The 25,535-nt window shown below is 41.9% G+C and overlaps 3 protein-coding genes across 10 annotated transcripts; all 3 read left to right on the top strand.

Moving 5' to 3' along the window:
* The first annotated feature begins 967 nt into the window (after window positions 1-967).
* On the top strand, window positions 968-6,522 carry asphd2 (aspartate beta-hydroxylase domain containing 2). Of its 3 annotated transcripts, none has more exons than XM_026343455.1 (5): window positions 968-1,063; window positions 1,194-1,264; window positions 2,367-3,572; window positions 4,026-4,139; window positions 4,278-6,522. In XM_026343455.1, the coding sequence occupies exons 3-5, from the start codon at window positions 2,708-2,710 to the stop codon at window positions 4,406-4,408; spliced, it is 1,110 nt and encodes a 369-aa protein (XP_026199240.1). In that variant the 5' UTR covers window positions 968-1,063; window positions 1,194-1,264; window positions 2,367-2,707; the 3' UTR covers window positions 4,409-6,522. The 3 variants fall into 3 exon arrangements, with proteins under 3 accessions (XP_026199240.1, XP_026199239.1, XP_026199241.1); XM_026343454.1 differs by having other exon boundaries at window positions 1,194-1,268; XM_026343456.1 differs by lacking the exon at window positions 1,194-1,264.
* Window positions 6,523-7,240: 718 nt separating this feature from the next.
* cabp1a (calcium binding protein 1a) lies at window positions 7,241-15,928 on the top strand. 5 transcript variants are annotated; one of them, XM_026343449.1, is made up of 8 exons: window positions 7,241-8,543; window positions 11,954-12,139; window positions 13,527-13,557; window positions 13,662-13,805; window positions 13,912-14,021; window positions 14,107-14,181; window positions 14,272-14,344; window positions 14,435-15,928. In XM_026343449.1, the coding sequence occupies exons 1-8, from the start codon at window positions 7,815-7,817 to the stop codon at window positions 14,458-14,460; spliced, it is 1,374 nt and encodes a 457-aa protein (XP_026199234.1). In that variant the 5' UTR covers window positions 7,241-7,814; the 3' UTR covers window positions 14,461-15,928. The 5 variants fall into 5 exon arrangements, with proteins under 5 accessions (XP_026199234.1, XP_026199235.1, XP_026199236.1 ...); XM_026343451.1 differs by lacking the exon at window positions 7,241-8,543 and adding an exon at window positions 10,557-11,077; XM_026343450.1 differs by lacking the exon at window positions 11,954-12,139 and having other exon boundaries at window positions 7,242-8,543.
* A 1,931-nt stretch (window positions 15,929-17,859) lies between these two features.
* mlec (malectin) lies at window positions 17,860-25,268 on the top strand. Of its 2 annotated transcripts, none has more exons than XM_026343391.2 (6): window positions 17,860-18,178; window positions 18,642-18,862; window positions 19,348-19,526; window positions 19,782-19,958; window positions 21,091-21,148; window positions 21,332-25,268. In XM_026343391.2, exons 2-6 carry the CDS (start codon window positions 18,661-18,663, stop codon window positions 21,574-21,576), a joined length of 861 nt encoding a protein of 286 aa, XP_026199176.1. In that variant the 5' UTR covers window positions 17,860-18,178; window positions 18,642-18,660; the 3' UTR covers window positions 21,577-25,268. The 2 variants fall into 2 exon arrangements, with proteins under 2 accessions (XP_026199176.1, XP_026199177.1); XM_026343392.2 differs by lacking the exon at window positions 17,860-18,178 and adding an exon at window positions 18,200-18,325.
* The last annotated feature ends 267 nt before the right edge of the window (window positions 25,269-25,535 follow it).

Genomic DNA, 25,535 nt, shown 5'->3' with positions numbered 1-25,535 from the left:
TGGGAGCCAGTGGGAGGAGAGGACAGACCCCAGGGATGAAATCTGGACTTGGACCCTTCGAGGAAGAGTTTTTGGACATGTTTGGTTATGGTGTCACAAACAATCACCATCAAATTGTTGCTCTGTTACTGCTTTGGGAGAAATACCGGCGAGCAGCAGTGCATCCTGGGAAATGCTGTCAGCACTAACATCAAACAGCAGGCGCTGGGACAGACATACGGAAGAGGGAGGCTTTCAGCTGTCAGCTGAGTCAAGTCGCCATGAGGTAACGAGCGCAATCCCCGGATGTAAAGTTATTGTACCTTCAAAATAAAATCATACAAACGTCAAACTTGGAAAGCAGAATCTCCAGTAGTGCTGCATTTGTTTCCATTGTTGTTGTTTTTTTCTTAATCAGTATATCAATTATGTTTTCTATAAATTATCAGAAAGTTATGAAAAGGTCCAGAGCCTAGGTTGATGCTAAATCACAGCTGCTCTGACATTAAAAAACAAATAATCCTGTTGTTCTTTGAAACGTTTAATTTCTCTACCAGTTATGGGTTAGATGAGTATGTCATCACCCATCTTTGAATGTGTTTTAATAGTGTTAAAGTCACAGCCAAACTAGTCCTGCATGGATAAGCATTAATAAATGTGTGTCATGAAAATGTCGTGTTCACAAAACCCCATTTAAATGAGGATGTTGTCAGTACTGCATGCTTAAAGTGGAAACACCGTGGATTTCTCACATGAAGGTCATTTTGCTCGTTACTCAGCCTGTGAAAACAATCATCCTGTTTGGGAGGGGTGTTGGGGTTATTTTAAAATTGAGACTTATTGTGGATGAATGTATTTAGTAAGACAGTCGTACTGCGCCACTGTCCTGTAGGGAGAAGAGTTTTTTGCTCTTGCAGTCCGCTGTGCCGCTTATTATTTTGAAAGGTATGACCGGAAGTATGGTTGCATATGTCTGTGGTGACTTGACGCTGGGTGGTTTCCCTGGTGGAGCTTCAGTATTTACAACAATATTATCCGACGCTGCTGTCCACCACAGGCAGGCAGACAGGGAGTCAAACCGTCGGTAGGACAGTTTTCGTATTTTGTTTTCAGTATACGACGAGTGTCGGTTGTAGTTAGGACTTCTTTTGCTTATTTCGGGGATATTTGGTATAATGTTGGCGAGTGATGCCCGTCTACCTTGTGCACTGCAGTGGTGCGCAGCTTCGCCTGGAGAAACACCTGTGCGCCTCTCCTCTCCACCGGCCACAGTCATGAATGTTGAGTAGGTATGGATGCAAACCCGTGCACGAATCAACGCACCAAACATTCACGCTGTTCTTCTCAGAGGAAGCAGGAGCTCAGTTGGCGCTGTCTGCTGGCGCGCCGCAGCTTATTGAACGCTACAGCTCATCAATGTGTTGGTCATCAATTAGTATGGCGGCCTGGCCCTGGGCGGCAGCAGCTCTAATGGCCACATTTGATGGAAACAGTGGAGCACTGGAGGAGTGTGTATGTGTGTGTGTGTGTTTTCCGTGGCTCCATGGTTGGGTTTGATGGCCAGTGTAACCTGAAAGCAGCGGGAGTGTGTGGGGGATGTGGGGGCGTCTTGATGCTGTCAGACAGGATGTAGGGGAGGATCTATTGGAGCAGGATTACCCGACCATTTTTGGTGAGAGCGCATCGTGGAGTTCTGATCACAGTTGACGCATTGCACTCCTTGCGTTCTGGCTGCTGGTCCATTACCATTATGTAACCATACTCATGTAATCCAGTCTTTTATTTTACTTAGATAGCATACGATTTACCAGACTACAGCTCGCCCCCTCCCTCCCCCTGAGAATCCATTTATGCAGCTCCTGCTGAGAAGCCTATGAATTCCAATTAGAAATGTGGGTGGGTATCAACACTGTTTACGTTTATATAATTCAATGTTTAGTGTGTGTGTGTGTGTGTGTGTGTGTGTGTGTGTGTGTGTGTGGTGCGCAGAAATACAGAAGAAAGAGATTTGTGTTAAATGCAGCATTGTGCCCATGACTCATGGTTTTATACAGTGCAGTACAGGGCTGTGTGTGGAAAGCTGAAATCCAAATTCTCTTCAAACTCTGTGTGTGTGTGTGTGTGTGGGTGTGGGGGTGTGGGTGTGGGTGGGTGGGTGAGTGAGTTTCAGCAGGTGTGTTTAACATCTGGTGCATGCAAGATGGGACTTTGCAGTCAACCTGTGAGGTGGAAGATATGTTTCACAGAGACAAAGCAATGTGTAACCATATCCGAATCATACGAGCTCATTCTGCACACCAACACATTCGCAGCATCCTCCTTATATCAGTTACAGCATCCTGTTCTCATCGTATCCCTCATTCTCTCCTTCTGTCTTTGTTTTTCAGAGAGCAGATAACCCTAAGGCACGGTGTCTGTCTGCATTTGTCTGAAAGAACAAGAGAGGGAGCAGCACAAATACCGCACAACCAGACAGCATGCAAGGAGAAACCTTCCCTCGCTGCAGACTGCTGAAATGTTAGGACTGGAGCGCGAGAGTGTCCGATCAAATCAGCAGACTGTTTACATTAGGGGGGGCAAAAAGAGCTGCTTGACACTAGACTCACTAACACTCTGTGTGTGGTTTAAGGCCCCTTTCAATCACAATAAAAAAAAGACGTGTTAACTGATCTTTCATCAGCACTTTTTTTTATTTCCTTCAGATTCAGCAATCCAGTATTGAGCCAAGATGGAGTGGTCACTAGAGAGTGTGAGGGAGATGGTGGCTGGAGGGATGCAGTCTATCAGGGAGTGTGAGATCTGTGCTTTTGCCATAGCCATGTGTGTTCTGCTGCTGTTTATGTGGTATTGTTACAGAGTGGGCCGGGAGCATGGCTCCAGCCCCCTGCGTGGGAGGTACTTGGCCGGGTCCGGCCGGATTGGAGGCGTTGTGGGGGGCTTCATGAGTTCAGACTGTCGTGGCAGGGGGAAAGGGAAGCATGGGTCAATTCTGGAAGAGCAGAATGGCTTTGCTTTTTGCCAGTCCTCGGAGTGCTTTCGATGTACCAGCGCTGGAGAGAGTCTGAACCAAAGGCTCTATCACAGCCTGCAGGATTACGCCAAACGCTACACCTGGTCAGGTATGGGCAGGGTGCATAAAGGAGTTCGTGATCAAGGCCGATACCTTAACAGCAGACCCACCATCCAGCGGCCGGAGGTTTTCTTTCTTCCCGACCTACCGTCAGCCCCGTTCTTCTCCAGAGAAGTACAGAGACATGACGTGGAGCTGCTGGAGCAGAGCTTCCCCGCTCTTCTGGCCGAGTTTGAGAGCATCTACCACCAACCCCCAGCCCGCAGCGGCTCCTCCCTCCCACCAGGGTGGAAAGCTAACAACACTCCACGCGGGCAGTGGTGGACATACTACCTAGTCAACCAAGGCACACCTCTGGTTCTTAATGTCAGGAGATGTCCTCGGGCCTGGAGGGTGCTGGGCCAGCTCCGCACCTTCATCGCTAACAATGTGTTTGGAAACGCCTGCTTCTCTGTCCTGACGCCTGGAGCTCTGATCACTGAGCATTATGGTCCGACAAATGTGAGGCTGCGCTGCCACCTGGGTAAGAAAATAAAGTGAAATTCATTCTACCATGTGATGGGTATTTAACCCACTGACGTCAAACATTACACAGCACAGCAGCAGATGATTTCAATAAAAAGCACAGTTAACTAGAGCCCAGGAGCAGCCCAGTGAACCAGTTGCTGTAGTGCTTGGACTGAAATACTGAATCCTCTCGAGTCGTGGAGCCACATGGCTGAAATTTTGTACCTTATGCTAAAATGTTTTCACTGCACCTGATTTTTTTTTATCTATTTCCATCTGTACTTCTAAGATGGTTATAGATAGTGATGTTTGTCGTTGTGTAGGCAGGATCTTCCGTAGGATGCGTTAGGATGGCAGGCTATACTGTAATGATACAGAACAGTTTACTAAAAGAACATTTAGTGTGCAATATGTTTCACAGGAGTTGGTAAGCAAAAATATTTCACAGAGATGTTTTTTCCTACGGCAGGTCTCAGAGTGCCCCCTTCCTGTGAGCTTGTAGTTGGTGGAGAGCCGCAGTGCTGGTCTGAGGGCAGCTGTCTGCTTTTTGATGACTCCTTTCTCCACAGGGCGTTCCACGAGGGTAAGGAGGCACTGAAAGGCCTAAACGACATCAAACACATACGACATAATAACATAATCTGGTATCACTAAGGAAAGTGGAGCCTGTGGACACACAACAAAGTTATTTTTCCATTGCTGTTTCTGTGTGCATGTGTAGGTAGCCCAGAGGATGGCCCCAGGGTGGTCTTCATGGTGGACCTCTGGCACCCCAACGTGGCCGCCGCTGAGAGACAAGCCTTGGACTACATTTTTACTCCAGGCCGCTTGGAGGACAAAGAAGGAAAATAGGTGTGAGTGAGAAACCATGTCCAAGCAAGAGACAGATTGTATTTAGGGAGGTGTCTGTAGGATTGGGGAGCAACTGTTTTTCTGCCTCCGGACCAGCTCTCACATTCACTGTGTACATATTCTCCGGCTCTCACACTATCTCTCATAGCTGATGACCTAACATTGGGCCTCTTTTATCAATCGTTTTTCAGTGCTTACTTACATTAACATTTTCAGCACCAGTCACTCAGACATTTAATAATGTGTATTCAAACCATGACAGGGACATTTAAGGTCATTTGTCACTATCTTATTTTGAATAATTGAATGTTTAATGAATGATGCGACGGAACAGTAATCAGCTGAATCACATTTTCACTTCTCTCTAATGTCGGTACTATGTACAGCTCATCAGATTATTTTTGTTGTTGCTTGAGAAAGGTCAACAGTATGCTGACATGACAACAAAGCAAACAATCACGTGCCGCTCTTTTGATTTTAGCCTTCACAGCAAACATCCCCCTGTCCATATTCCAAATTATGATATCAGCTATATATGACCTATAGTCACTGACTTAATGTTAGTGGGCCCCAGTCCCTTCACTGGCATGGGAGGATACACTGCATAACACTTGGAAACATTTTGTGTAAAGTATTGATGCTATTACTTTACACTTTAACATCCACAGTAGCACATATTACTAAGTCTTTTACACGTACTGCAACACCTACATATATTTCCGGAAGGGCTAAGAAATGTGTTTATTTAACTTTTTATATCACTCATCATATCCAGTCACACGCACAAAATCCGATTTTGATCAGAAACGCCCACGGTCAAATGTGGGATGAGCTCTGGACTGTTTACATTTCTATGAATGACAGGACACGCTCCTGTTTGCAGAATGTTGACACATTTGACATGATTGTTGCATTTGTTACCATTTACATATATAAAACCATAGTCAAAGTAAAGCTATAGACACACTGATAAAGCCACAGTCATTGTTTAGTGATGATTCTTAAAATCTCGTTTTGAGCTTACTAACTTACAGGATGCACAGTTGGGACATTCTGGCTACATTTGCAGCTGCTTGTCTAATTTAATCAGAGCAAGAAGCAAGAACATTTCCTTTTTCATCTACATTTAGATAACTGAGGTCCAATGTTTGTCACGACGTGAATGTTTACAGATGCAGCTAATGTCTCTGTCATGACTCCTGCCGGTGTGGTAGTTTATTGTGCTCCCCTTTGAAAATCAATCCAGCTCTCACAAGACATGGTTAGATAAGCACATTTTTTCAGTCAAATCGTGTGAGTCGGCCTGTGCTGTAACACTGGAGATGAAGCGTTTTTGGTAACCTCTTGTAATTTGGTTGTATTTGATATCAGGTTTGTATTTCTGTAAATAGGGTTGAGGTTAAAAAAAAAAAGACAAAAAAAACAAAAAACGGAACGGTCTGAGATGTTTTGAAATGACTGTCTTCAATGCTATAACTATTGTATTGTCTTGATTTACAGCTGAAGTGATAGCATTTCATTTTCCATTCCAAAAAAAAAAAAAACTAAACAAAAAAAAAGTCAAACATGAAGTCATTTTGACAGATTTGTAGATTCTGTAAAATGTTAATGAGTTATGATCTCTGTTGTTCGGTGATGTTTTTTTATTTTTATCGGTCTGTAATTTTTTTTTATTTTATTTTATTTTTTTTTTGCTATGCCATATGGTATCCATTATTAAAGCCACAATCCTTAATTCTTCCACAGCACCTCATGGGTATATGTGAACAGTCCAATTTGATCTTGACAAGCTTTACTAGTCCTTTGCAATTCAAGATGAATCTAGTCAGTTCTAATGTTTACAAAAATGTGATCATTTACAAAGTGTTTACAACACCAGATCACAGCGACACTCACATTGAGCTGTCCTCAATTGGGTTTCCAATCAAGAGTGCTGTTAATCCACTTTAGAGTAGGAAAACTCATTCCCAAAGCATCTGCTTTACATACACAGTATCCTATGGGGCAACCATTTTGTTTACATTTGAAGTAGGAATTTGCCCTTTAACATATTCTTGTGTGGATTTTGAACAGTATTTCTGTACATTTAATAAATGGTCCGATATCTTATGTAACCACTTGTTGTCAGAGGTTTCACTTTTACACAGATATCACACACTTCACATTGTGTGAGTTTACTATGGCACACTGTGCTGATTGAACCATTTCAGGGGAATAAAGTCTTCCACAGCAGAGACGACACTATGGTATTGATTATACTGTACCTGTTACAGTATAAAGCAAGAGGGCAAAATACTTTGTGGTTGCCTCTCCTCAGCCAGATGCAGTTTTCTAGCAGCGGCACAGGGAGGCGTAGGCTCGCACTGATGTTGTCATTGCTCTGTTTTCTTATTATAAAAGCTGTTATTTCCTGCCAGACCTATACTGCCTCTGGAGGAAATGAAGCCAGAAGCACTACTAGGCTGAAACAGTAATATCGAGTTAAATAAAAACAGTGTGTCATCATTACTCATAAGTCTTCATGGGTTCATAGAGACACTGAACACAGGTTAATATTTCACCCTACATCTGTGTCCTTGGCTAAAGAAAAGGGTTCTTCACACAAATCGGCATCTTCGTTTCTTCTGTTCCACCGTGAGCGAGGGATCTGTTGATGCAAGTTTAAGGACAATAATCACAGTTTCTGTGTCCAGGATTGCTCAGAGTGTCTGTGTGTCGGAGAGAAAGCAGAATGCTGTTGCCTAGTAAGGAAAGCTGATATATGCACAAGGGCCATTCACATCACCAACTCCTTGAATTTCAAATAACAAGAGAAGCACAATGGGGCAGAAAGTGAAATTAAATGCGGCTCTCTGCGTGGGCTGATTAGTTATAGTGGTGTTTGGTGACAGTCTATGTTAATTTTTAGTTTTTGAGTTGATCTTGGAACATGAGGTGGTCTCTTCATAGGCTTGTAACTCCTGACAGATATAATATTATTGTTGGGACAGTTTACACTGATTTTCCAGGTGTCAAGCCATGTACCTACTGTACTGTACAGATTTTTATGTGGATCCCAATGGGGTACATCTTCATCTAACGGGGAGCGAGCGGTGTCATATGTGCAGTTAGTGTGCCTGTGTGTAATGCAAATGTTTGCGGACCACCTCACTACCGTCCTCACCCACGTCACTGCCAGATGCCAAAGACAAGCATCCACATCAATGAAAAGGTGACGCGCTTTGCAGCGACGTGTGTGCCCCTCGGTTCCGCCTGTGCGCGCTGCCGCACAGCAATCAGGTGGTGAAATGTAGCCTCACTGAACGCGGCTGCAATGTGCTGGAGAACATGGGTCGACAATGGCGAGAAAACGGCAAATGATGTCGACGATCGACCCGCCGAAAAACACTAGACCAGATCCGCAGCAATGAGCTCCACCTTTCCAAAATCTGAATCCACGACCTCTTTACTGAAATCATCCTCGGCCGCGAGGAAAGCGACACACCTCCCTGAACACACAGCCGACAGCCGGAGAAGTCAGCATCACCATCAGCACCAGCATCACCACCGTCCCGCCGCACTACAGAGCAGCACCAAAGCCGAGGAGACCTCCTGGTCGGCCGAATGCGACACCAGTGCCCGGAGACCCTTGTGCCACCCCTCCCTCATCGGCACCCAGGACGGTAGTAATAATGCAGTCACACGGGGCAAGTGTAAGTCACATGCCCCTCACAGCCAAGTTCCCGACCTCCAGGAGCCGAACGGCGAGGCGGGCCGAGGTGTGAGGGAGCGCTGCAGGTCATCCAAACCCACACACCGGCACCACCACCGTAGGAAGCACCACCGGGAGGACCGTCCCCCGGCAGCGGGACCCCCTGAACCTGAGCATCCCCGTCGCTGTCACGCCCACACCCGCCAGGTCCCCAGGGTGCCCTCTCTGTCGGACAGCAACGACGACAGGGCTCCTCTGTGTGAGTCGAGGGACCATAAGGGGTGTCTGACAAATAGTGGGGGTCAGGTCAGCAGCCAGTCCCCGTCTTTAGGATCCCTGGCCCCGCTGTCCAGTAGGTCCTCTCGTCGCTCCCGGAGGTCCAGCGCTGCGTCTTCTGCATCTGATGTCAATTTACGCACAATTCTCAATTCACTCTTCGGGCAGGTAAGGCCCTAAAAACACAGGAATGAACGTAGATCACTGTGGTTAAAAGCCTCTGAGGGGTTTGTAATGTGACAAGAACAGAGAGGGTCCTGGAAAATGTGAGGCTTTGCTATAGGATGGATTAACAAACTAATAGATAGATAGTTTTTATAACATACTCCACTGAGGGTATAACAGAGGATGAATGCTTTATGTTGAGGCTGAGTCCTGCAGGACTTCACTGAAACTGGTGCTTTGCCACTAGCCTGTTAACAGAAGTGGTTAACTGTGGCTTCAGACTTCACCGACTTCCTGTTCACAATCAATAGACACTAATGTGCTCTGTGATGCAGTCTGCAAACACTGTCACTGCCGGACCCACTATAGAAGAGAAAAAGCATCTACATTTTTCATTTCATATTTCTTATGTAATTTTCATTATACCTCCTACAGACCTTCTCAATCAGGCTGCCCTTTGTTTTTGAAGTGGATGTGCTGCGGTAGATAAAATGTGAGGTGGAAATCTCTGATGTGCTAATGTGTATTTGGTCAAAGACACAAATATATTTTCATTTCCTGCATCATTTACTTAGGAATACTGCAGTGATTGCTGTGTTTGGATGAAATTACTTTGATGTTCCTGATGTGTTGGAGGCTCTATTTTGAGCCAGTCGTACAAAAGATTCTTACTTGTGGTGTGATTTTGCACAATGTTCCCTCACAGCTCTAGTATGTTGAAGTAACTGGTTTTAGTTTTATGTTTAGATCCTTATAGAGCTCCACCTTGCTGTTTGAATATGTTTAATTCCCTGGTCCTGCTGACAGAAGTGAAAGTTTATTTGCTTCCCTTTACTGTGTTATTAGTTTTATCTTATCAGGAACTGATCAGTGGCTCATTTACATATGTGTCAGAATTAAGATAGATCACATATTGTGACTTAAAGAGAAAGGTCTTCTAGTGATAGTATGAAAGCGTGTTCCACTGTTCATGATTCAGTCAGCAGCAGCTCTATGAAAACATTGGTGTGACCTGGAAAAGGTTGATGAGACAGCCAGATGGAGAAGAGTTCAGTGATGAGCAGGAATATAATGTATGGTTTCTGAGATATACACAGTGCCTATGGCATTTTGTCTGACCAATGCATTGAAAGTTAACAGCTTATTTACTGCCCTGGCTGCAGTATAGTGTTTTTGACAGGCTTAAATAGAAATACACGTGAACAGATGGTGATAAGCCACCTGGGGATTAAATTTGTTTTAAACTTTCCATGAAGGGAAACTTTTTCTGTCAAAGGTCATGGTGGTGATGGAGCCAATCCCAGCTGCTATTGGGCAAGAGCCAGGGTACACCCTGGACAGGCCGCCAGTCTGTCACAGGGCTGATACATAGAGACAAATAACTATTTTCACCTATGGGCAATTTACAGTGACCAATTAATCTAAGTACATGTCTTTGGACTGTAGGAGAAAGCAAGAGTACGTGGAGAAAACTCACGTAGGCGTGGGGAGAACTGAAAGGCGTTCAGCCGGTCAGTGGAGTCCATCGCAGGTCCTTCTAGAGAAAAACTACCTCATTAAATATCTTTATTCTGATTTTTATAGCAATCTTTCTGCAGACACACACATACACTTGCACATCTACATGTAAGGACGAACTGTTGCTGCCGGCCTGAGTGTTTACGTGTTTCTTTTTGGTGCTACGACGATGCAGTAGGTCAGAGTGACCTTGTCTTTGCCTGCTGAGGGCAGAGGATGATGCGTGGGGGTGGTGAGCAAGACAAAGGCACATGCAGAAACACATGAATTTGAATGCAATCTCGAGGTTGCAAAAGCTGATTATTCCGAAAGCTTCTGAGCGTGCAGGTGAGGAGGGCAGAAAGGCTGGAAATAGAGCATTACACACAGTCTGTTCTTGTAAACTTGCCTGCTACAGACTTCCATAGCACAGACACAGCACCTGACACTACTGTATGTGTGTGTGACCCTGAAGCAAAGGTAAGGAGTCTTGTCAGGTGCAGGTTTGGATGTAAAGCTGGCGCCCCTTTCTACAATTTGTCTTTTTATTCTTAATGTTCGATGGCAGTGAATCTGTGTTGAATTATCTGTGTCGTTAACAGAAAGACTTTAACAGCCTGCTCTGTGTGACAGTTGGGTGAAATATCTCACACACAGTGGATCACCCTCTTTTCCTTTAATAGGCATAATACTGTTTCCCTCCATGGCCCACTTCCCTCTCATTTAATTTCTCACCCTCACTCTTATTTTTTCTCTCCCTCTCTCTCTCTCTCTCTACTTGTCTCTATCACCATGCCATTGGCACTCTTGCCTCTTCTACAGTCATTTACTCCACAGATTGCAGAACAGCACAGTTCAAAGTTTTTTCTATTTAGCTATAGTTTAGCTCCCCTGGCTTCATGGGTCTTGCTGAAACCAGAGTTTGCACTCCTCTCAAAACCCAAACTGCAAACTTAACAGAGAAAAAGTCCTCATGGTCCATTTTGGTTCCTCTTTTTTCCTTTGGTATGGGAAACTGTTTAGACGGGCCCGTGAGAATGGTAAGATAGTTGTCAGTTATATACATCTTTCACACATTGTTTAATGATGCTTTAAAAATCAGAATGGGTGAATTAAACATTTTCAGAAATTCTGTTTGTTGTGCACAACTGTCTACTTTTATGTTCTTTAACATTAATATACTGCCAAAACCCTATAGAAAATTCAGGGCCGTTTCTACCTTTATATGCCTTGTTGATGTGGGACATATCTTTAAAAAGACAAACAGTCATGGCTACAGGTTTCGAATATGTTCTCTAATATCAACGGTACCTAATGTTAGCGGTTTGATGGAGGTTTAATTATTCTGCCACTGCACTGTTTGTCTCTCGAGTGCATTTTGGAAAGCGTTTGTTAGATTAATGTGTTTAGACTTTGGCAGACTTCTGGTGTACAACAGCCACTGTTTTCTAACAAGTACCATATGTCCTACAAAGGAAAACGTGTCTTAATGTCTTCAGAACATAATGTCTTTGTGATTGTAACACATTTAAGCTGGTTTGTTGTGATCCGGCACATCTTTTCTGCGCTTCTGAGTTGTGTTTACTGTTCCTGTGACAGTGTATACTGTAGGTGTGAGGTACCAGTCTGTACAACACGCTACGTAAACTCTTATGAAGGATGAGTGGAAAGTTGGCAAAGTTGGTGTGTTGTTGATGACTTTACCTTTCTGTCAAGGTTTCATATTCTCAACATTGTTTCTCTCTCATACACAATTACATAACACACATATACATAATTACAGAAAAGTACAGTTATAGCCTATTTCCCTGAATATACAGAGAGCATAAAAATCCTCTCTTAATGTGTATCTTTATTCCAATCTGCTTGGGGTCCACAATGGATCTCTAACACTGTCTCTCCACCCCTCTGGAAAGATGCTCCAGGACGCTGAGAGGAGACTCAGGGGGGTGCTGTCCCTTGAAGAGATGGGCCAGGCAGGGTATCTTGGGCCTTATCAGGACTCCATTGTGTCCATGACGCAAAACTGCGTTCTCATGAGCAACATACTTGGGCAAACCTGTGTCTTCCTGAGTAAAGGCATGGCCAAGTGCAGACAGACTGTACGTAAGTCTGAACAAACATCCTTTTTTTTATCTATTTCTGTCTCTATTCATATGCGGTACAATCAGTACAGTCATATGCTGACACTCACAAGCCCTATTTTTCACTAGAGACTTATTTTTCCACTCTTGCTGCTTTTCAGCGCTATCCTGCCTTGTGCTAGTGGGAAACACACAGGTTTGGAAAATGAGCCCATAAGCTCAAAAATTAAATTAATGAAAATGATTACTACTAACATGTTTAGGATACTGTACATAAATGTAATGCAAAACTGGAGTCGATGACAGCACAACTGATTTTCAAACAGCAATGAGGTGAAATGAAAATGAAAATGTAACAAATCTCCCCACAAGTACCTCTAAAGCTCACTAATGTACATTATATGGATTGTTTGTTTAATCTGTTCAAAGACTGAAGGGCCAAAAAAAAGACACAGTGGTTTTTGTGATTTTCAGTGAACAACTATTTCTTGGCATGGGCCAAGTGATGAGATAGGGCTTGTTTACAGTCTTCATGCTAAGCTAAACTAAGATAACAATCTTCTCATCTAACTTTTAAAAAGCGGAATAAGCATATTTCCTAAGTATGTAAGGAACAACACCTTCCTGTGACTCGGTTAGAGCCCCATCAGTAATTCATACATCCATAATTATATGATGATATGATTACTGAACAATGGTGTGACAGTACTGACAGGTGCGCTGCATTAAGAGTGAGTGGCCGTTTTCATGTCTCAGTAAAAGCAGCGCTGTAATGGATGTTTTTGTTCAGCTCTGGAACATGTCAGAGCCAGTGATGATGGATGATGAACTGACAGTAATGGACAGAGGAAGTGCTGATGGTGCTGCATTAGATTGGTTTGGATTAGCTGGTCATGCTTCCTCCTATGTTTTCTATGTCAGGGGTTCCGGTCACACAGCTTTTTGGGCCTGACGTCAGCACTCAATATTGTGTTTAGACTTCTCGCTGCTCCTGCTGTTAACCCCTGAGCGCTCTGGGATATGTCTGCCTCTGTCTCTGCCCTTTAAAGGTTGTGTTCATTGTAAGCAAGCTCTGAAAAAATAGAAACAGTCACATTCTTCTGTGAACTTGAGGGTTATGGTTCCCAGTCACGCTTGATGGGATTCAGCCTATTTATTCTTGGAAGTTGTGTCATCAAGATGTGAGATAGATCCAGTCGACTGTTAACATCTTTTACCATTGGGTGTTTAGTTGAGGCTCATAAGAAGAACTATTATGGAGAAGATCGCTGATTTAGGTTTGGGCATCAATCGAATCACAGCGTCAGCGGTATGATTGCATGTAGCTCATAAACAAAAGACTGCGTTTGGTATGGTAGCATCTTTGTTTCCTACTGACCAATAATTAAATGTTATGTCTTAACAGGACAGAGAGCTACGTCCAGAAGAAATGGATGGTAGGTTACCCTTTTCTCACAATAGCTAATTACAAACACATTTTAAAACATATTAAATAACCCAGGTTCTTCAATGTATATTAATATGAATTAATGCTCAACAGAGCTGAGAGATGCCTTCAAAGAGTTTGACAAGGACAAGGATGGTTTCATCAGCTGTAAGGATTTAGGAAACTGTATGAGAACGATGGGATACATGCCCACTGAAATGGAGCTGATAGAACTGAGCCAGCAGATAAACATGAACCGTAAGGACTTAACTGTCTTTTTTTAACTGGAAATGTCACACGAGCGTATAGCTATATCCTCAACATGTATTGTGGTTTGAGTTTCTCTTCTCTTTTTTTTCTCAAGTGGGAGGTCATGTTGATTTTGAAGATTTTGTAGAGTTGATGGGTCCAAAACTCCTTGCCGAAACCGCAGACATGATTGGAATAAAAGAGTTAAAAGATGCATTTAGAGAGGTAAGAGTTTCTGGCCTTAAATTTACTGAATTGTTGGCTTGCATGCTGCAAGATTTAATGTTGTTTCTCCGTTTTTTGTTCTCAGTTTGACACTAATGGGGATGGTGCCATAAGCACATCTGAGCTTAGAGATGCAATGAGGAAGCTGTTGGGCCAACAGGTAAGATTTGAATCATAATATAATGAAGAGTTTCTTTAACAATCTGTGTTGGTGCCCAACTCAGTTATGCCATCCTTCTTTTTTTTCCAGGTGGGTCTAAAAGAAGTGGAAGATATCCTAAGGGATGTTGACTTGAATGGTGATGGGTTGGTTGATTTTGAGGGTAAAGAAACTTTCACCAACGTATTAAAGATATTCTATAGAGTGTGGTGCAATTGTAGCATCATGTCATCAACATCTTCTCTTTCAACAGAGTTTGTACGAATGATGTCTCACTAAGATTAGAAAAAGATCGGCCCTGAATGTGAAGCTGTGTTCTCCTCTATACTTGACCAAGTTCAAAAGAGGACGTGCTGGGATCTTCTGAGCCATCCAAATCTGAATGACACTGGAATTAAACCTCCTTGAATGTTACGGAGCGATGAGTCACCTCACACTTTCAATCAATAAGTGTTCTTCCTGAAAAGTCTCCAGTTCGACAACTGAGGCGGAATTTGCTGTAGCCTAGCTGAAGATTGTCCAACTTATGTTTTTGCACTTTAATTCTCACTAAATAACTTCCTGTGTGGATAGATTAATGGTGTCTTGTCGCAACATCTAAATATGTAAAGTGTCCCACAAAATGCTGCCTTTGATATACAACAAAGGCAGGATGAGAGAGTGAATGTCTGTAGAAAAGATGTAAAAGGTCAGTGCACTGTATGTTTTCACACAGTATGTGTTACATTAGAAACTGTAAGTGGAACGTCCTCCGTGTGACATTGGTGCTCCACCAACGAACCCATGTGGCAATATCACACCTGGATTGTAACTGTGTGACCATCTGTGATTTTACACTGTGCGAGTCCAGTCTGATACAAACATGTCTGCCTGACAAATACATGCAACGAATAAGCCAATCTCTGATATAAAAACAAACAAAAATCTGAGATAGATTTCCCATACATTATTTGTTATGGTCTTGGTTAATGACAGCTGAAAAGCTGTTTACAAAGATGCACAGTTCTCCTGCAAAGCCTAAAACCACATACTCCACACAGTGTGCTCACTGACACTAGCCTGCTGTGGTGAGCAGCATCCTACGTGCTGTCCATCAGTCCTCACAGGTTTGACTTACCAGTCTTTAGTCGAGCTTTGGGCAGACAAGTAATGTCTCTTTTTAAAATAATCAGTTTCTCCCTGAGACCAGAGAGTATGAATGACACATGTCAACTGTATTTACAGTGGATGTTATTATGTATCTGTGCTGTATGTCAATGTCAAAATGATTGTAAAGTTGTGGTAATGTCCCACACATCTGTGTTGTCAAAGCAATTTTATGCATGCCAAAGAGAGAAATTTGTTACATTTAGTATGCACATTTGCATTTGGTCTAACAATACAAACAAACAAAAAAATCGCCAAGGTAACTGTAGAAAAATAAAATGTGTTTACATTTGAGCCCCTTTTTTCTGTGGTGAAACTGTCAAAAAAAATACAGGAGCAATAGAGTAGAAAATGGTTTTCATTAAGTCAAACTACCTCTTAATCATTACTGTGTGTTTAATATTTCTGTTAAAATGTCATTTTCTGCATATTGGTATAGCACTGTGTGCTGTCACTGCATGTCTTGAGGACAAACCTCTTAATCATATCTATTATTTATACATGTCTTTGGTAAGACTGCAGGGTAGGTGTGTTTTCCCTGCAGAAACACTGCAGAACCATCACTGTGCAAGTCACCAATTGAATATAACTGTAAATAACTGTGCTGTGTCCCTGTGTGACCTTTGATTAATTCATTCATTTTACCTTTTGGCAGATCTGTTCTACTATAAACATGTAGCTACACATATACAAAATATATTAATATATATTAAATGTATCATACAGAGTTGCTCTTCTGCTTTATTTGGTCAGCAGTGGGAGAGTATTTACAAGCAACGTGTTTTACTGTGATGCTTCCACTGGAAGTATTTAGTAAAATATGAGGGGAAAAAAAGAAATTATAAGTTAAAACAACCACAAGAACATTGGCTCCAACATATTCTGAGCTAGTTTCTATTTTTATGTAGAAAGAATAGAAAAGATTGTTGCAGTACAGTAACGCCCACGTTGAAACCGGACTAGTACAGTACATGTAGCCTCTGGGCTCCTTCTCGAGTAAACACCGTGGCAAGCAGCAGCAACAAATGTTTTCAATGTGCTTAAAATTCATTTTTAGGGTTTTTTTGTGGATGTGTTGCAGATACCGATGCAACAATACACAGTAGTATGCTGTATGTATTTGTCGTGTTAAGGATATGAGTTGTCTCACCGTGTGTTTGGTAAAAAGTGATCACCTGCCGTGCGTGGAGGTAGGCCCACTGCTGTTGCCATAGCAGCCGTCTTCATTCATTCCTTCCTGGTCAGCTCTCGAGTGCACCGCGTGCGCGCTGCGTTGGACTCTCCTGATTGGACAAGACTCGGACCGTACCATGGCGGGAGGAGTGGGGAGAGAGCCTGTCTTACAACAATGCATACTGCATTTAAAATTGGAGCTATGATTCCTTGTTTCATTTAAGTTAATGGTTCACCTTTTTCTAATGACTCGTTAACACTGATTTTGTAAAACTTGGGTATTTGTTAGAATTTAACTGTGCTAAATTTGCTGATTTTTCTATATTCCTCTTTAACGCTTATTCTTATCTGTAGCTCCAACAATCTTTAGTTTGTGAATTAAACTGAGTTCCCCTCTTTACTTTTCTAAACTAAAAAAATATTTACTATTACTACTTTTTGCTCAAGCCATTGTTTTCTTTAGTGTACAATGCAGCTTTGTTTTATATTCATATAGGTTATGTTGTCAACTTCATTTTATAACTCATTGAGTCTTCCTCACTTGAATGCTGGTTTACTTGTTATTTCTTGAGTAAATGTGGAGATGTCAGCTCTGAAAGCAGATCTGAGTTTTAATATTAAAAGCCCCCAACATTTCTGATATTCTACTGATTTTTAAGCTAATCCAATGGTTTGTAGTTAGATCCTGGTTAATTGTTTTTAAATCATTGTGTCCTAACAAAAAGTTATTCAGTTTCCAATTACTTTTAGAGTCATGTTTGCAATGGGTCTGATCTAGATTTAGGTTAATGTTAATGGATTTGTGATCTGTCACGACTGCAAGAGGTAGATATGACTGAGAAATCTAAATCAGAGGATATTAACCAAAGGTCCAGTCATGACTAATTATTATTTTTTATTACTCCATGTAAATTGTTTATCCTTCAGGTTTATTTGTCTCAAAGTATCAATGATGTTCAGTCTGAAGCAAAACATTAAAAGCTGGCTAGTAGAGGCATACAGCATAGGAGGGAATCTATCAACAACACTGTTCATAACAGGTAACAAGTCACCACCAGCAATTATGTTACCTGAGGAATACACAGTATTACCAAAAGCTATAACTTATGATCAGTCTCCTTCATCAGAGCAATAGTGGATGTTCTGATACAGTACGCATATAGGATTATCACTTTATATGTAGTATAATATTATATGTAGTTTATATTTAATGTATGTTTTTATTACCCCAATTAGTGAGTGTCCTTTTGGGGTCATCTTTAGTATGTACAGTCCCACCTCTGAAGTCACCCCTGCAGAGTGTGTGCTTCCATGTACAGGCCACAAGGCCACGCCCCCTTGGCCTTCTGACGTCATCCTTGCAGGAGGAGGTGGTTTGGCAGAGTGGCTGTCACTCAATGGCAGGAGGAAACGTAGGTTAGGTAGCGCTGCTCCACCTCCTGCAAACTGGCAGCCACTGTAGCTAGCAGAGCTGATGATAGCTTGATGCACACATTGAATGAAAGTCAGTGAAACAGGCTGTGGATCACCAGCACACATTTATATGCACTGAGAATAGCTGCACGTAGTAAAGTCATCTTGAAGTGTAGAGCACATGGTCCTAGTGAGAGCGTGCCAGCAGGGATAAGCTTACACAAATTGGACAAAGATAGGTTGAAGAGACTGGTGAAAGGGGAAGGTAAGAGACATTTGTATGAGCGTTAGCCAGGGTCTCAGACACCAAGTATTTCTGGTTAGACAGGTACGTTAGCTAGCTAGCCCAACCGTCCAACGTCATTCGCTGCTAATATACTGCTACATTTGTGTTTACTTAATTTATACGGGGGTAAGTTGGTAATGTTAGCGCTGTGTTGTGCATTGTTAAGGTTAACCTTAGCGTACAGTTTCACTGTCATTTATGGCTCTCTGTGCTTATGCTACTGCCGGTATTACTGGTTTTGCCGTTAGCATACTGGCTAACTTACAGATTTCATGTTGCATGTCATTTAGCTCAGACAAGCTCCCTAGCGTTAGCTCCTCACACTAGCTACCAGTACGTGTTAAGTGTTACCACATGTGGAGGATAGGATGCCTTCCATGCAGAAAAGGAGTCTGTGCTTCATGCATGCAGAGGCCGACACTGTTTGTCTTTCTACGTCTAGGACCGGGCTGTGTGTGGCAATGCAGCGGGTCACGGCGCAGCTCGTCGCTGGGCTGGTCGCAGCGGTGCTGTCGCTGCTGGCAGACCAGTGTTGGGCGGACGGCGGGGGCCCCAGCCTCGCTGAACGGGTTATCTGGGCTGTAAATTCCGGGGGCGAATCGCACGTTGACGTGCACGGTATTCACTTCAAAAAGGACCCATTGGAAGGAAAAATTGGTAAAGGTGAGTTGATGGTGTCAACGCTAAACTGCTCTGAGTTTACGTGTCTTACTGGGGTTCACCCCTAAGATGCGGCCGACAGTGACATTGTTAAGGTAAAGGCTTAGACATTTCCAGAAGAAACCTCTGCATGGCCTGGCTTCCGCAAGTAACCATACACTAATGAGGAGTCAGCATAGTAGACTAGGGCTCCGCCTCTCTCAGCTTGTAGAGGAAGCAGGTGGTGACATGATCAACATGACTGTAGAGTCATCTTGGATCCACTTATGAGGCACAGATACAGTAATTGCAAGTTGGAGTGGGTATAATGTGGTAACTTGCCATTTGAAAGGGAAGAGGACTGTATTTCATTGAGTGCAGGAAAAGGTCATGGTTTTTGCAGTGTGGTGCTTAGCTTGACTTAAAACATGATCAGTTTTCCAACAATGCAGTTACTGTGGGGTTGTGAAGGAAGTGCCAGCTGAACCCAATGATATTCTTCTTTGTAGCATCTGATTATGGGATGCGTCTGCCAATACTGCGCTCCAGTCCAGAAGATCAGATTCTCTATCAAACGGAGCGCTACAACGAGGACACTTTTGGATATGATATTCCCATTCGTGAGGAAGGAGACTATATTCTAGTTATGAAGTATGCAGAAGTATACTTTGCCCAATCCCAGCAGAAGGTATGGCATGTGATAAATCAGACACATTCTAGCATCATCGGTTTATGTAATACAACTGTATTTTTTACAGTTACACTATTTTAAATTAAAAACTGTGTTTGCAATAAGTAAATTTTTTTAATTTATGTTTCATTTAAATGTGTTTATCTGCTACATTTTGACGTTTATATACTGGTATTTCCCACCAGTGAACTTTACTGATGGCTTATGGATAAGCAAACTGACCATTGCTGATTTGGCAATGTATTTTTGTAGGTGTTTGACGTCCGTCTAAATGGACACATCGTGGTTAAGGACCTGGATATTTTTGAGAGAGTGGGTCACAGCACTGCTCATGATGAGATCGTGCCTTTCTCTATTCGACGTGGCAAGCTGAGCGTGCAAGGAGAGGTGTCCACTTTCAACGGCAAGCTCACAGTGGAGTTTGTAAAGGTGAGCTGTTTTGTTTGAACCAACTGAGAAATGTTTTTCATTCTGAAAAGTTAAGTAATTTTGCTTTTTGACGTGTAAGAACGTGTAAATTGTAAATTCGTTTTTTCTTTCATTTCTCAGTTGAGAAAAGGAAGTGAAAACATCCAGAGTCACAGTTTTGCTGCAACAGTTGAGAGTTGATTTCATTTTAATTGGAAATTCTGATGTTGGTGTGTGAAAACATGGTGCTCTAGCTGTTTAGCTGTTATATTCTTTTTGGGGACGTTTTGGACAATCAGTAGCTATGAGCAATGAACGGTGACCAGTGGACTGAGCAAAAACTGTACTAAGGTTCTGTTAATGTATAATATTTTTTGTTGTATAAAGATGTCTATAAGAATTCCAAGTTTATTATAGTTCTCAGAATATAGCAAATTTCAGTGGGGACTTTTCTGAAAAAGCGCCTGGTGATTTACATAATGAACTTCATGTCTAAATAGGGCTGTGGGTGTGTGGGCCATGCAAATAACTGACAACAGTCCCAAGCTTGAGTGGCCTTTTGTCATATTTTTTCACTTGTCATGTACCGCAGCCTTTATTTTTGCTCTCTGCTTCTCACCAAACCGCTGTTCCCTGTGAATTTAGTTTTTTATTCTTCTCTGAGTATTCCTTCTACATGTTTGTAGTCTCTAGCCTTTGTTTTATTCTGATACAGATACTTGTCATGACTTAGAAAAGAACATTGTGATACTAAAAAACAGTTGTTTTATGGTTCATCAACTTTGGAGTTTGTGGCCTGGCTCTAACTAATGGCCACAAATCTATAATTTACAGCCAGTGAAAGCACCTGCTTTTGCTATCTTTGTGATGAGCTTAGTAATTGTTTCACTTCTTTCCCTTTCCCTATTGCCTGCAAAACATATTTGCAGGCAAAATCTACTAAGGTAGAGTGCCATTTTTCTGCAGTGATTTTTTTTGTTCTGTAAAGTATAATTAATTCAGCGTTTCAGCATTTCTCTGTTAATCAACTTCATCACTAATCCAGTTTATCCATTGTGCTACCAAACCACATTTTTTAATAAATATCTTATTATAACTATTTACTTACCTTAGTCACAGTTGGCTGTGTGTGCTAATCTGCTCTGTGTTTTAGGGTTATTATGACAACCCCAAGGTCTGCGCTCTCTATGTAATGAAGGGGACATTAGAAGGTGAGTTCTGAGACTGAATATTTTGTAACCTCTTGTATTTAGGATAAGTATACTGAGTAGTTTCCAGTCCATGAACTAACAACTGTTCCTTTAATATAGTCGGTTTAGGCTTGTCAAAGTTGTATATTGTAACAAAACGCAATCAGACTTTTCTTCCCATGATTTTTTTTTTTTTTTAAACAGATGTACCAAAACTTCAACCACACCCTGGCTTAGAAAAGCACGAGGAAGAAGAGGAAGAAGAGGAAGATCCTGATGGGGGCGAGGAAGGTGGGAAGAAAAAGGTTTTACCAGGTTCTAAGTACAGGGTCCAGTCGGGCCCGCGAACACCAAACCCATACGCAGCTGACAACAGCAGCTTAATGTTTCCCATCCTTGTGGCGTTTGGGGTGTTCATCCCGACACTGTTCTGCCTCTGTCGACTGTGAGCTGAAATTAGTGGTCGAGGAGACGTCAGGAGGACAAGACGGACCTGAGACTATATAGAGAGGGAGGGGAGAAGGGGGGGAGAAGTCAAGGTGACAACAGCAGCACAGGTAAAAGCATGAACAGAGGACAACTGGAGGCTTGGAGAAATCACAACTACGGAGGACACAAAGAGACAATAACTTTTTGGAAAGCCACTGCAAGATGAAACAAATGCTGCTGTCGAATCGTACTGTTGAGAAGAGGAGATGTAGGAAGTGTATGGTGTGCGCTTCTTTGTGAATGTGAATGTTCGCATCCACCTCTGCTGACCCTTTTGAACAATGTTAGTCATTTCCACTCAGAGACTGGGCAGGATTTACAGATACCAGTCTTCACTGTTTGAAACTACATTTGAGCAGCTATAAGATTGGTCTGGGTCTGTTTTATAACAAAAAGCATTGTTTTATACTGGGTGTGGCAAGGAAGCACACTCTGTTTATCGCTCCTGCTCAGCATCTGATCAAATTACCATCAAATTGGGAACGGGGCTGCCCAGAAATTGGTTATGCCAAATTGAAAATACAAGTCAGACAGTAAGTGGAAATACAGTTGCCATTTGAGAGGCTCCCATCCTTCTCAACTTGTTACATTTTTGTGTCTTCTCACTCAGTTCTAGCTAGTCCCACATTAATGTGCCATTATTTGCCATAAGATGTTGAAAGAGGAGCAGAACTGGTGTTGAACTACACCTTCAGCTGGGTCGATTATTTGTTGTCCAGGGTCTAAGTCGCTTTTACATAAATATAGGCTTGGTTTCACAAATTTGCTAGTGTCGTGTGCTGATGCGTGGACGTCTTTGGCATTGTTCCACCAAAATCTGATTCAGGGTCATTAAAAGTGTCCTCAACAGCGTAACACATTTAAAGTCCTTGTTGGAGTCGCTGTTCTTTTTTATTTTAAAAGGATGGATCCATTTTACACTTCAGATATTACAAGGTGAGAATGTTGAAACTTACGGCCATACCTGCATTTAGTGAGGGGTAAAGTTTATGCTGTGAAATGCTGAAGCTCAAGCGAGTCAGGATCTTTACATCGCTGTACTTTACATGATCTTTGCCTTTTCTATTCACTCGTTGATTCTGCATGTCTGCCTTTTTGTTTTGCTAAAGAATGTCTATTTTATTTTGTTGGAATAGGAAAACTTGGTGGCCTGTTTTATTTGATAAGTGGCTTGCTAATAAAAATATTCTGAGGTGATAATTTGAACTGGGGATAGTTGAGCCTATACTGCGTTCATCACCTAAAAGTAATAATAGTTGATTTACAAACTTGGTTTGTAGATTTTTCACTTTTTTGTTCATAAATGTGTGTTTTTGATTTCAATCAGAGTGTGTTCAATCTGATTAGGCCATGAACATCAGTTCTATATGTTCTCTGACTGAGAACTGGCAGCTGCAGCTTAATGTTAATAAAATGAATCTTGTTCATCTGTACCAGGCAGTGCACTTGTTTCATACAAAGTTGCTCTACAAGTTTATGAACCTGCAGCAAGAGACAAAAAAGCACAACATAGTATAGGAACATCAAATGTTGCTGCATTGTTTAAAAGGCCTTTTCAGATCTGTTGTCTTAAATGTTTTTCATGTGGTCTCAGTGTCTCCTTGCAGTGCATTTAAGCTACTTGTTCTGGAATGGATTTGACAAACTAGGGACAAAATCTAACGATATGTTGCTTTCACTTGTATTTTGGTCTCCGGTTTTAGACAGTGATATCCTTTTTTTCCTTCCCATGTGACGTGAAAAGCAGCTTTGTTCTTCATTTTCCTGGAGTTGTGTTGTGAACCCTCTTATTTATGTATCTAGTTACCTCCCATAAGTGCGTAGCTCTGCTCCAAGGGCAAATTTGTAACTTTGCCTGTTTCACTTAAAGCGTCTTAAATGTCCCCTAGTCTCCCCCTGCCAGTATTGCTGTTACCATATGCAGTACTTGAAAAACAGTTAATAATTCAGGTGTTGTGGATCCTTTCTCACTCCTCCATTCTTCCTGCCTGTTTTGATTGATGGTGAACAAGAATTGCCAGAAAATATTCCCAGGTGTTGGTGGTTTTAGGTTGTTTTTGCCGTTTTTCAGTTAGTTTTTTGTTTCTTTTGAAAACTCCACTCATGTTTACGACACAAGCACCCAACCTAACAGAAAGATGCAAAATGTTAATTGGGTTCAGCACCAAAGTCACCATGTCTGTCCCTCTGCAAGTCGACACAGTGGCGTGTGTATATATGGTACAAGATCATACTGTTTATTTTGTGGCAGGAGTTCGGTTTTCATCACTTTTGTGTTGTAGTTGAGGTGTTTGGGGTTTTTTAAAATGTCTCACGAGGAAGACTTTGTGGCCTTTCTTTTGGGCAGGAAACGGTTGTTAGAGTATAAAAAATTTAACAGACAGCCAGATGAACTGACTGTCAAAGTCAAATAAATGAGATTATGTCTGAAAATGTGGAATCTTCCAGTCTATTATATCTAATTTAAATCGGAGTGGGGCTGATCTGGAGATATTTTATATTATGCTTGGATTTGTATGTTCGAATTGTTTCCTCAGGATCTGTTTTGTTTTTTGAGTTTTTAAAACATGTTTTATTGGTGTGACATTTTGCACTGCCTAATGTATTGGAAAATCATTTTTTGTGTGTGTGTGTGTGTGTGTTTGTCTGTGTTGCCTTGAATTATTGAATACATTGTGCTTTACCATAACTGGCCTTGAGAAAACTGTTTTGTTTTGTTGTTTCTTTTTCTCTGTTAAATTCGGCTTTCAGGGCCAGATTTTCATTCCACACTTGTTTAGAGTAACGACGCCTGTCAGAAGAATGAATATCTCAAGTCTGTCGTCAACCTCAACTTTTCAAAGAGGAAATCCAGTCAGGGAAAGGTTGTCCAGCACTTGGTTTAAATGGACTTGTGTGTTTGACAATAGACTTGTCAGATATGTTACTGTCAGTACATCTCAGCTGAATGAACTGGAGTGGAATGAAGATCTGCTCTGAGTGTTATTAAAATAAAAAAATTTAAAAAATCTCCATATGGGAACCAAAGAATTGTTATTCCACCCACATTCTTAGTGTTGTAACATGACACTAAAGGTTCTTCTGTTTTCTTAATTAGCTTTTTTTTCTGGCCTGGTAAAGCAGTTAATAAATCAGGAAAAGAAAACGTCATAGGTTTTGTGTGTGTGTGTGTGTGTGTGTGTGTGTGTCCCTACTAATTATCCCTCCAACTATGACACCCAATCTTCTTGGAAATTTTTATTTTAAGAGTTGTTTCAATTGCTCTTCAATTAATGCAAATCTGAGATGATCATTTGCAGCTTGTTGCTTCTTTTCTCCTCCCTCATTTTCAAAAGCAGCCAAACACGTGAGTTGAATTTAAATTTGAACGGCTAAACATCCGACGTGCAGGCAGCAGGCCACAGACGTGAACAACAAAGTCTGCCACCGATCGGTGTGAGTGAATCCGTGCGTGTGCTTTACATATGAGTCGTTGTATAGATTTACATGTGTTGGATAAATAATTGTTCTGGGTGCTGTAGGCAGCAGCAGGTGACTGAGAAATGTAATCGAGACCCCTGATCTTACTCAGATGTGGTAAATATCTGCAAAATGGGAAATGCTGATGAATACTGTCTCTTTTTAATAAATGTGCTATTTTATCAGAATGTTACTGCTGTTTTTGTTTGACTCCATTTTTCAGTTATGTTTAGACGCCATAATACTCTAATGTAACAGCCCGAGTGGTGTCAACTAAGTTCAGCAGGGTCACAGCAAATGTGCATGCCCTGTGTTTGTCCAGGTGGTGTTTTGTTCCACCTTTTCCCACCAACTGTGAAAACTCGTATAAATAGAACCACATATCTCAAGGGACCAGAATATCCCAGCTGAACAAAGTAGACGTGTACTGACAGAGGTGACCACACACTTTGGTCGTGAG

The sequence above is a fragment of the Anabas testudineus genome, chromosome 9 (genome assembly GCF_900324465.2).
Source record: "Anabas testudineus chromosome 9, fAnaTes1.2, whole genome shotgun sequence".
Lineage (NCBI taxonomy): Eukaryota > Metazoa > Chordata > Actinopteri > Anabantiformes > Anabantidae > Anabas > Anabas testudineus.
Note: the sequence above shows the minus strand (reverse complement) of the source record. Positions and strands in the feature narration are given on the sequence as shown.